The sequence below is a fragment of the Oryx dammah genome, unplaced genomic scaffold (assembly GCF_014754425.2).
Source record: "Oryx dammah isolate SB20612 unplaced genomic scaffold, SCBI_Odam_1.1 HiC_scaffold_24, whole genome shotgun sequence".
NCBI classification, from domain to species: Eukaryota; Metazoa; Chordata; class Mammalia; order Artiodactyla; family Bovidae; genus Oryx; species Oryx dammah.
In genome coordinates this window covers 32,325,964-32,338,384 of record NW_024070208.1, presented here as the reverse complement: position 1 = coordinate 32,338,384, position 12,421 = coordinate 32,325,964, and the positions used below count along the sequence as shown (strand labels likewise).

Below are 12,421 nucleotides of genomic sequence, written 5' to 3'. Positions count from 1 at the left end.
GGACATCTTTTTTGGGTGTTAATTCTAGGTTTTGTAGATCATCATAGAACCATTCAACTTCAGCTTCTTCAGCATTACTGGTTGGGGCATAGACTTGGATCACTGTGATATTGAATGGTTTGCCTTGGAAATGAACAGAGATCATTCTGTTGTCTTTGAGATTGGGTGGAAGATTGCATTTCGGACTCTTTAGGCCTGCGCAGAACTGTAAAACTCACCTTCCAATCACCTTTCACCATGCCCACAGCCCCCACGCCTGCCTCTCCATCCCTCTTCACGTGAATACCTCACCCCTCGGTGGAGCAGGTCTGAGGCTTGGTCTGCCATCTTCTTGCTTCAATACCTTGTGGATAACCCCCCCTTTGCTGCACACCGTGGCATCCCTGTGTTGTGGCTCCCCATGTGGCAGGCACCCGGACCTGGTTCATTCCTGTAACAAGGTGAGACAGGAACTCTTTTTCCCTGAGAATATTTATAAATTATGCGCAGGCCAACTCTGCTCTTGGCTGGGTCCACAGGCTGGGTCCCGGGAGCAGGAGGCTGGGGAGGGTGTAGATCTGCACAAACGGCCTGGGGAGAGGCAGAGGCCAGTGACTCCACACCTCCCGTGACCTCGGACACTCTCAGGTTGGTTCTGAGTCCTGGGCATCTAAGCAAAGTGGAGAAAAACTTTGCTTTTTAACAGCTGCCTCCACCCGTGGAGCCTCCACGTTGGGCAGTTGTTGCTTCTCTTTCATCAGAGTCTAAGCAGTAGCGCTTGCCCGGCCTTTCTAGGACTGGTGATCAGTCTGCAGGCAGTGCCAGGAGGTGTGGTTGTTGGTTCACCCCTAAACCCGAAGCTCTTGGGGAAGCAGGTGAGAACTGATGGAAGTTGGTAAATAGGCTGGCTTCATGGCTTGCAGGTGAGAGGGAACAGAGCTGGGGGAGTTTCTGTGCTCACTACGGGTGTGTGTGTGTGTGTGTGTGTGTGTGTGTGTGTGTGCAGCACCTTCCAGGTGGGAAGTGTGCCCCGGCCCACGGGCAGGGCTGGCCGGGCCCCCACGGGCTGCCGGTCTACTGCTGCGCTGAAGAAGTTTCTGCATCTCTTTCTTAGCTCTGTACAGAGAGACCCTGGGCCCTGAGCGTCTGTACCTTACTTCCAGAGAGGTTCTGCGTTGCCATAGAAACTAATTGGTAGCTTAGTTAAATGGCACAGATTTACACTGCAAAATAGCAAAGAGCTTTCTAATAAGGACTCTGAGGAGCTAAAACCTTCCCTTCAGGCAAAGAGTGACAGGAAAAGCTCCCTTTCTGAATTCCCAATCTGTGACTAGGCGGCAGTCTAGTGACTTGACTCCACCAAGCCGGTGGAGTCTCTAGGGCTTCATGTATCACCAGTGCAGACAAACAGAGGAGAGTCTGGGTTATGAAGGAGGAAGTCAGGTGTTCTAAAGCAGTGATCCAGACCCGTCTGTGTCTCATGCACACATAGGTGCTAGATAAATTCTTGTTTAAAAAAACCACGTGGAAAAGAAACCCTTCAATCGCGTGAAGGTGCTTGGGTATTTAAGGCAATTTAACCAGTGTATGTCTGCATGCAGCTTCAACACCCCACCTTCCACTTATCTGACACCTTGACTTCACTTGGCACTTTAAGAATAGTTATCTTACTTAAGCTCTAAGCTTTAATACTGCAAACTGGTTAAATCTGAATGAATGGAGTTTCACTCTACATGGTAGAGTTTACTGCACCACTAGAGTTTCAGGCCAGAGAAGGCAATGGCACCCCACTCCAGTGTTCTTGCCTTGAGAATCCCAGGGATGGGGGAGCCTGGTGGGCTGCCGTCTATGGGGTCGCACAGAGTCGGACTTGACTAAAGTGACTTACCAGCATCCAGGGTGGTTAACTTCAGATTTCATTTTAACTATCCATTTGAGAGGGCTTCCCTGGTGGTTCAGTGGTAAAGAATATACACCTCCCAGTGCAGGAGATGTAGGTTCAACCCCTGGGTTGGGAAGATCCCCTGGAGAAAGGAATGGTAACCCACTTGTTTTGTGCAGTGGTAACCCACTTTTATTTTTGCCTGGAGAACTCCATGGACAGAGGAGCCTGGGAGGGCTACAGCCTATGGGGTCGCAAAGAGCCAGATGCAACTGAGCACGCATGCACACATGCATTTGAGAAATCGTAAAGCAGCAGTCCACTTTAATACACAGGAGAATGGACATCGGGAAGTTGCAGCATAGAATTTGGAGGCGCTGTGGTCTCGTAGGGCTCTGTGGTCTGAAAACCAACCCTCCAGACCTGCCTCCTGACTCTTCCTACGGGAGCTGTCTCTGGGCTTAATACAAGCTGTCCTTGCTCTGGACAAGCTGCTGACATTGATCTCTGCAACTGCCCCCTCCCCTGCATCCCCTGCAAATGAAAAACTGCTTTAGTGACTTCAGACAGCTTGGAAGCTGGCAACCAAGTGACCACAGTGCTGCATTCACACTTCTCTGAAACCTTTCCTGACATCTGGGCTGTAGCACCAGCTGCCAGATGGTCTAGGTCAGCAGTCCCCAACCTTTTTGGCATCAAGGACCGATTTGTAGACAATAAAATTTATTTCCTTTTGGCTATCCTGAGTCTTCATTGCTGTGGGTGGGTTTTCCCTAGTTGCCACAAGAGGGGGCTACTCTTCTCACCTCTGCGGCTTCTCTTGTAGAGCACAGGCTCTAGGCCCACTGACGTTGTTTCTCTGGGGCATGTGGAATCTTCCCGGACCAGGGGTAAAACCCGTGTCCCCTGCATTGGCAGGCAGATTTCTGTCCACTGTGCCACCAGAGAAGTCCCATGGAAGACAATCTTTCCACGGGCTGGGGTAGGGAGGTGGTTTCGGGATGATTCAAACGTTTATTGTGCAATTTATTTCTATTGTTATTACATTGGCTCCACTTCAGATCATCAGGCATTAGATACTGGACGTTGGGGACCTCTGGGCTAGGTCAATATGTTGCCTTTAGTCCCCTTCTGGCCTGTTTCCTACATGTGTTGTTCTTTTTTTTTTAAGGTATAATTGTCCTACAACTTTAGCTTCAGGTGTACAAGATTTGACATTTGTATACATTGCAGAATGACCACAGTAAGTCTTGTTAATGTCATCACTGTGCATGGTTATAACATTTTTCCCTGTGATGAGAACTTTTAAGATCTACTTGCTCAGCAACTCTCAAATAGAGAAACAGTATTAACTATAGTCACCATGCTGCACTTTCCATCCTCATGACTTATTTTAAAATATTTTTAAAATTTTTATTTTGGAATATAGTGGGGCCTTCCAGGTGGCGCTAGTGATAAAGAATCCACCTGCTAATACAGGAGACATAAGAGATGTGGTTTGATCCCTGGGTCAGGAAGATCCCTTGAAGGAGGGCATGGCAACCCACTCCAGTATTCTTGCCTAGAGAATCCCATGGATAGAGGAGCCTAGTGGGCTACAGTCCATGGGGTCACAGAGGGTTGGACACGACTGAAGCAACTTAGCGCACATAGGTTGCTTTACAGTATTGTTTCTGCTGTATCAATGCAGTGAATCAGCTATATGTATACAGATATCCCCTCCCTCTGAAGCCTCCCTCCCCTGCCCCCCCCACACTGACCTATTTTATAACTCCAAGTTTACACCGTTTGATCGCTTTCACCTGTTTCTCCCACACCTGCACCCCAACTCGGGCAGTCTGTTTTAACATTCCACATATGAGATGGTTTGGTATTTGTTTTCTCTCTGACTTATCTCACTTAGCAAGATGCCCTTGGGGGTCCATCCATGCTGTGCCATATGGGAAGATCTATTTATTACAGCTGAACCGTATTTCACTGTTTACATACACCGTCTTCAGCCACGGATGGACACGTAGGTGGTTTCCAGGTCTTGGCTATTGTGAATAGTGTGGTGGTGAAGATGGGGGTGTCAGTAACTTTTCTCCTCGTGTTCCTTGTGGGACATGATGGTAATAAGAACTACTACTAGTGGTGGAACTACTACTAACAGTGCTGGTGTCAGCTTTACTGTATTTCACGTAGTTAGAAACTAAATCTAAACAAATCTTTTCTATTCAGATCATAACGACGAATTGGAGAAGACGAGGGACCACAGTGCAGCGGGGACAGAGCTTGGGGGTGGAGAGGGAGGCTCGGACGGAAGAGCACTTCACTGTGAGAAGCCGGACACACTGGGGCCAGGAGGTCAAGGGCAGCAGCGGGGATCATAAACCTTGTTGACAGCAGGTACCTTCGACAGGACATGGGGACATGGTGCTCTTACTACCCCAAACCACAACCCACCTAATCATGAGGAACAGCAGACAGTGCTGATGGAGGGTTTTCTACAATGTCCCTGACCATCCTCTTCTAACACTTTCAAGATCCTCCTAAACAAGCGAAGTCGAGAGTAGCCTCACAGCCAAGGCAGGCCTAAGGAGACTTGACAACTGGTGGTTCGTGGGACCCTGAAGCAGAAAAGCCCAGGAGGCCCACATTTTCCCTCTGGAATAACTTGGGTTCTTCAGAAGGTACAGAATCTGGTATTTAATGTCTAGTTTTAAAAACTGCTTGAAACAGTGGTAATCACACATCTGCCTGACAAGTTTTCCAGTGCACATCCATGACTGTTAAAAGCTTTGTTGTTCAATCACTCAGTTGTGTCCGAATCTTTGCAACCCCATGGACTGCAGCATGCCAGGCCTCCCTGTCCTTTACCATCTCCCGGAATTAGCTCAAACTCATATGCCATCCAACTCTCATCCTTGGTTGACCCTTTCTCCTCCTGCCCTCAATCTGTCCCAGCATCAGGGTCTTTTCCAATGAGTCAGCTAGTAAAATCTTTTAGAAGAGAGGAGCTCACCCTGAGAGGTTGATAATGATTTCTCACGTTGATGTCACTTGAACCAGGCCAGCCACAGGGACACAGGAAGGCAGGGGGTGGGGGTGGGTGGTGGGTTAGCAGAGAGGCAGAGAAGGCTGGGGCCAGGTGTTGGGGAGCCTGTCACGTGCTGCTGTCATTCTGACAACACAGAACCACTGGTCTTGTGAATGGGGTGAGGACGTGGTTGGTGTTTAAAGTTACACTGATGGAGGGGAGTCTGGATTGAAAGAGTGGAAGCAGGCAAGTGCTTGGGAAAACACGTTTCAGGTTTGGAATTCAGGGGCCCTATAGCAGTAGGATGCTTGGTCTACAAACTATGGGAGTTAAAGGGCATCAGCGTGTTCAGAATGGCAAGGTGGAGATCAAAGATGGTGCTTTAGAACTGTGCCTGGAAGTAGGTGATCGGAGCCATAATAAATACCAACACAAAGGCCTGCTGAGAAGCATCACATGGAGGATCATTCTCTCGAAAGTGGGGAGTGGAGATGAAAGCGGGCAGCATTCAAGCTATGCCTCCATATATGGGACCATGTGAGCAGGCAGAGAAGGGACAGCATTACAGGGACACAGGAGGGAAGATGACCAGTGTGCGTGAGGGCGGGACCTGGGGCACCTGCTGGAGTGACGGCAGTAAGTGTGGCTGCAGAGCCGTAGAAATCCTGACAGAGGTTGGACTAGAGGCCTCGGTTTGAGCTTAACTTACAAGGAAATTGGGAACCAACTTTCAACTAAAAATAACCTTTTTTTTTTTTTTTAATGCAGGCAGTACCCAAAGTTCTACAAGGATGGAAACCCCAGTGAGGGCCACCTGGGAGGTGCTGTGAGAGGAAGGGGTGAGGAAACCAGCGTTGAGGAAACCAACAGAAATGCAAGGTGAGCCACCCTGGAGATTTAATTTCCTAGTGAAAGTGAAAGTGAAGTCGTTCAGTTGTGTCCGACTCTTTGCGACCCCATGGACTGTAGCCTATCAGGCTCCTCCGTCCATGGGATTTCCAGGCAAGAGTGCTGGAGTGGATTGCCATTTCCTTCTCCAGGGATCTTCCTGACCCAGGAATCGAACCCAGGTCTCCCGTGTTGCAAGCAGATGCTTTACCATCTGAGCCACCAGGGAAGGTCAGCCACATTCAAAAAATAAAAAGTTGGTGAGGTTAATAAATTTATATTACACAATACATTCAGGGTATTAGCACTTCCGCACATGGCACCTGCCACGTTTCTGGTGCTCAGTGGCTGCCCTCCAGAGGTCTGGCACCGGCTGACAACCCGACAGTCAGTAGGGAGCGAGTGGGCTCCGCCTTCGGCAGTGACGATTAGAAGATGGGTGTGTGATCCCGAGGCGTCAAGCTTGGGATGCTGTAGTGTGACACAATGCCACAAACAAAAATAAGTCCACACGAGTCTGCACCTGCGGTGCAAGAAAAGACAGTGCTGCTCTTGTGGAAAGGCTGATTTTTATTTCCATCCTAAGTGATTATCACATTATTATTTAAACACATTTGAAAAATCCTGAAATAATGTAAACTGAAGGCACAGAACAAACCAACACATTTAACTGAAGCTTGAGATGAGAGAATTTGAGTATTTTTTTTTTCAGTAACAATAAATTATGAACAAGTTTCCATCACCAAACATCATTCTGACCAAAAGCTCTGGTCTTTCATAATAAAACCAAATTAGCTTAAATTGATTTCAAGATTTCCACGGTAAAATAATATTGGAAAAAAGTCGCCTTTCAAAATACACATCTGACCCCTGGGTCCGCTGTAAGCCTTTTATTTATAACAAAGTGGTGGTCAGGATGTTTGCTGATGGACTGCCACTCGCCAAGGATGACACATTCTTATAAAATGTTTTAAAAAATAGCAAACTGGGCTACAAAATTCTGTTTGAGGAGCAGGGGAAAAAAAAAAACAAAAAACTTGTTCCATGTCAATTAGAGTAACAAAGCAGAGTAACAAGTAACAATATCAGACTGCTTCAGAAGCCAGTCACCACAGAATAGTGACACACTGCAAGGGGCATTCCACTCTATCTTGGTTAACTATTGACCTTAGAGTGTCATAACAGTCATTGTTGCCATTTCTTATTTAGTAAAGAGATACGTTTAAAAAAAAAATTTAAAAACTAACTGGAATAATCTCTGACACGCTACAGAAACGATGCGATGGCTAGGTTTTAAAGTAACATGGTCATGCTTCATAATATACTGTAGTGTTCTGAAATACATTCTCTGATCATTAACACCGTTTATTACAGAGGGCACTTGTAAATTAGCTCAGATTCTGAACTAGGTTTATAAATGAAACTTTTCAAGTATGCATAATATCCATAAGGTAGAGACTTTCCTCTTATTCACTTCATGTGTTCTTCTAGTGGACAACTGTGATGATTAAAGGATAAACAAAATGGGCTGGTCAGTTTTCAAAAACATGTCAAAAAACATGAGACAGTCTAGTGACCGAGGACTGATTGAAAAGTTTTTTTAAAATCTGGAGTAGGTGGTTTCAGACATTAATATCTTTCAGACTTTCTCCTGAAACAACTAAGTGTATAAGTAAAGCAATAATGGGGGGAAATAAGGGCTTCTAAAACACTCAAGAGAATAAAATAAAAAAGGCCTGTCTTCTACTTAGCTGTGATATATAAGTGTGCATTTAATAGTAATATGCCTTTATTTTTATCATCTAATTGCATAAATCACAAAAACATTCCCAGCCAAGTTTGCTGACAGAAGTATAATACAAACTCTAGAAAATGATTTTTAGCAGAAATTGCTTCAAAATTTTCCTACATAACAAAACATTCCTTTGGAAATGAAATCTTTTAGACTGTCAAGTAAATGCAGCTTTTACCATCTCTAGCACTAAACTATAATTACCTCCCAAATTCTTTTTTCATTGGATAATATTATCTTTTATTCTGCAGTATTCTAATAATGGTACATTATTTTTTAAAAATACCTTTAGTGGTCTCAGACTTATGTCTTCATCTATGAGTACTGAGATGAAAGTAGATACAAAATAAGCCAGAAAAATGACCTTTTAAACAGTATCGTTTGAAATGTTGGCACAGACGAAAATGGGGAGTGGCTTCTCCACACTGAGCAGGCGGCCACTCACGGCACTGGCCACCCAAGTGACAGCCCACTTGGCCTGTCTTGGGCACGTGGAACTCATTTTATGACTCAAGTTACTTAAAACAGAGCTACTGGAAGCCGCCTGATGCAGCCGGCTGGCTCACAGTTTGGGCAGACTTCATTCTTTATTACAGCTCACATTCTGACAACTGAGAACCTGGATTCTGAAAATGTGACCCCACGAGGGTTAGGGGAAGACACGTTCTGAGCTGAGAGAAATGTGACAAACTTGGGGGGAGGAGGCATTTAAATATTAATAACAAAAGGATAAGCCTAGTGGGTTTGGCCCTGTGTGTCCCAGCTGCGTCAGCAGGCCCTAACAGAAACTTGATAAAACCAAAGGGGTTTCTTTCCAAGACCTAAAAAAAAGGAAGCTGTTCGACTTAACATCAAATTCAAAATCTACACCAGGCTGCCAGGCCAACAGATGACGGTCAGCGTGACTTTGTTTCTCTGCTCCTTCAGCATGGGGACCAGCGCCGAGTGGCTCATGCCCACGGTCGACAGGCCGTTCACAGCCACGATCATGTCTCCACATCTGGACAACGACAGACAGAAATAGTCACTGTTTTCATGGTATCAGAAATGTTGTCCTGAGATTTGTTTGGTACACTTACCCATTAACTGTTGATGATTAGGCTATATGACTTTCTTTGAGAAATATCTGGGTCATTTTTAAGCCTATGTTGGCTCTCCCTTGTCAACCAGGGACACCCCTGTGCCAGCCTCTCCTGTTAACTGGTAGACGATTTCAAAGGAAAGCAGAGTAATTTTCACAGAAGCTTAAGCAATGTATAGTTAAGAGAATAAATCTGCTGCCTCCTTTAAAAATACCACATGATACATTTGGAGGGGCTGCTATTTTCATTGTTGATTTTTTACAGCCCATTCATTCGAGGCTTCAATTAAATGAGACCCACACCTCTTTCAGCCAAGGATGCTCACTGTCCTTCAGCTGAATTATCACAAATGGATGGTGAATCTGAAGACCTTTCTATCTTTTATAATTTTTAGTCTTATTTTGAATATGAATATGTTACTTTCTTGTGATCTAGTTAACTTCTTTTAGGAAGTGGAAGTTAATTAGTCTATAATTTACACGAGACCCAGACTGGTTGAACACTTGGCTAAGAGAATGGTTATTTCATCCCAGCCTCCTACTGTTCTCTCCTGAAGTGATTTTTTCATCTCTACCAGGTGATAGTGGGATCTGGAGCACACTGACCCTGATGGATTTTCCTTGATATTCTTGAGCTGTTGCTCTGTGTTTGCAAAATGTAAACGCCCCAATTTGTGCAGCACTCTGACTAGGATGTCAGCATCCACTTTTTAAGAACTGTTTCTTGCATCCAAAACTAGGTCCTAAGAACTTACAGTCACCCATCTCCTCTATCTGTATAATCTCTTGATGGAATGCCTCTTTCTTCTCCTGGTGCCTGAGCTCTGAGAAAGGCGGCACAGAGGCTGAGAGGGTACTTTTTGCCCAGTGGTGACAACAGCAGGGGCTGAATGGCCAAGACTCCTAGATTAATTGCTGTCAACGACTTCCAGCTATTTGACTATGGGCAGCTTTTTAACCTGAATCCTCAGTGTCTTGCTTATAAAATAGGAACACCAGCAGCACCTACCTTGCGGGCTGCTAAGAAGGTGCAGTAACCCATAGCCAGCACCTAGCACCACACTTGGCACACACATCATCCATCAATACTGATGAAACCTTTACTATGAATGCAAGGCCCCACGCTGGCTGCCAGGGATCTAACACAAAATGCAACAAAATCCCTCCCATGTGGACTTGCGTGAATTGAGCGTTACGTTGACGTAAGTGCTGTAGAGAAAAAGTCACCAGATGACAGGACTGGACTCAGGTGCTCAGGGCAAGCTTCGGGTCATGATGTGTCCGCATGACTCTGCGTTACTGTTAATCTCACAACAGGCACTGACCTGTGGTACCAAGATGCTTCAGTCTGGATCAGGCCTGGCAGATTTATCTCTGTAAAGGGCCAGATGGTAGGTTACCATCCGGGCTCTGTGAGTCACTGGTCTCAGGATTGGCCACTTGGGTCTGCCATCACATCTCAGAAGCAGCCCGGGGAGATAGGTAAACAAGGGAGCATGGGTATGTTTCAATAAAACTTTATTTACAAGGATGGACAACAGGCTGGACTTGGGAGCTGACCTTGGTCTAGACCGTGTCCATCACAGTAAATGCAAACCACATCATTAAACACAAGACTCACTTTAATCTTCCGTCGTAATAAGCAGGGGTCCCCAGGACAATAGTTTTGATGAAAAAAGGCTGATTGGTATGGTTCTCTTCGTATCCACCGACGATACTAAAGCCCCAGCTTCCCAAGTAGCTTCTTCGTAAGACTATGTCATGGCAGCTATGAAGGGCACTGTCAACACAGAGACCAAGAAAAATTAGTGTGAGGGCTTTTTATAGCCTGTTCATCTTTGTTGTAACTCCACACCATGGTCCGTGCCTCCATGATGGATGGGGAGCAACATACAACATGCTAGAACAGAGCTGCTCATATGCTCCGGATTCTTAGCTCAATGAGAAGCACTTAACAGAACACTGACAGAAGTTACTTTGCACAAAGGAACGCTTGTGGTGTTACTACATCTCTGGTCATTAATGTGTAAAAAGGCTTCCAGTAGAGAGGAGTCCCATGCATTGGCCTGATGTTTTAGGACAGTACAGGTTATTTTCGTTATTCTGAATCTTCTGCAGAAGATAAAACAATGCAAACAAGCAGGTGTGTGTACATGCCAGCACACACAGTGGAAAGGCCCCCGCTCTCACCCCACCAGGGAAAGCAGAGCTGTTGCCCCAAATGACAGCCCTGCTGACCGCCACGGTCATTGAATACTGGTTTGCATACAGTAGAGACCTGTGGGAGTCTACAGAACAGTGGCTGTTTAATGACAGGTATTCTTTTGACCTATACTAAACTAGGTTTTAGTATCCTGTGTTTCTTCTTTTATATTGGAGTGTAGTTGATTTAGCTTCCCTGGTGGCTCAGCAGTAAAGAATCTGCCTGCCAGTCCAGGAGACGTGAGTGCGATTGCTGGGCTGGGAAGATCCCCTGGAGGAGGAAATGGCAATCCACTCCAGTATTCCTGCTTGAAGAATCCCACGGGCAGAGGAGCCTGGCAGGCTACAGTCCATGGGATCGCAAAGAGACAGACACAACTTAGTGACCAAACACCGCCACAGCTGATTTATAACGTTGTTTCAGGTATACAGCTAAGAGATTCAGTTATATGTATCCATTCTGTTTCAGGGTGTTTTCCCATATAGGTTATTATAGAATATTGAGTACAGTTCCCTGTGCTATACAGTAGATCTTTATTGATTATCTATTTTGTATAGAGTGATGTGTATGTTAATCCTAAACTAATTTATCCCTTGTTGCTATATCTCCCCTTTGGTAACTGTAAGTTTATTTTTGAATGTCTGTGGGTCTGTCTTGTAAATAAGCTTATCTGTATCATTTTCTTTTTAGATTCCACAAGTAAGTGACATTATGTGATATTTCTCTTAGTCTGACTTCACTCAGTATGATAATCTCTAGGTCTGTCCATGTTTCAGCAAATGGCATTTTGTTCTTGTTTTATGGCTGAGTAATATTCCACTGTATTGTGTACCACATCTTCATTATCCATTCCTCTGTAAGTGGATATTTAAGTTGCTTCCATGTCTTGGCTATCGTGAGAAGTGCTGTTGTCAACACAGGAGTGCATGTATCTTTCTGAATTATAGCTTTGTTTGGATATATCCCCCTAGTGGGATTGCTGGACCACATGGTTTTTAATTTCTTGAAGAACCTCCATACTGTTCTCCATAGGGGTTGCACCAGTTTATATTCCCACCAACAGTGTAGGAACTTTCCTTCTCTCCACACACTCTCCAGCATTTATTAGTAGACTGTTTGATGTTGGTCATTCTGACTGTGACGTGGTACCTCGCTGTATCTTTATTTGCATTTCTCTAATAATTAGTGATGTTGAACATCTTTTCATGTATCTACTGGCCATCTGTATTTCTTTGGAGAAATGTCTATTTAGATCTTCTGCCCATTTTTTGATTGGGTTGTTCTTTGTTGCTGTTGTTTCAGTGTATAAGCTGCTTATATCAATATATTTTAGAAATTAAACCTTTGTTGGTCACATGTTTGCAAATATTTTCTCCAATTCTGTAGGTTGTCTTTTTGCTTATGGCTTCCTTCACTATCCAAAAGCTTGTAGATTTGATTAGGTCCACTTATTTTTGTTTTTATTCCTATTGCCTTGGGAGACTGACCAAAGAAAACATTGGTATGATTATGTCAAAGCGTGTTTTGCTTATGTTCTCTTCTGAGTTTTATGGTGTCCTGTTTTAAGTCTTTAAGCC

The 12,421-nt window shown here is 44.9% G+C and overlaps 1 protein-coding gene across 1 annotated transcript in view; it reads right to left on the bottom strand.

Annotated features, from left to right (window-relative positions):
- Positions 1-6,318: 6,318 nt before the first annotated feature.
- LNX2 (ligand of numb-protein X 2) overlaps positions 6,319-12,421 on the bottom strand; it is an 85,473-nt gene continuing 79,370 nt past the window's right edge. The window contains exons 9-10 of the mRNA XM_040266746.1: positions 10,263-10,421; positions 6,319-8,560 (exon numbers count right to left, since the gene is read on the bottom strand). Coding sequence (XP_040122680.1) covers positions 8,425-8,560; positions 10,263-10,421 — 295 coding nt within the window. The 3' untranslated portion in view covers positions 6,319-8,424. The remainder of the gene's footprint in view (positions 8,561-10,262; positions 10,422-12,421) is intronic.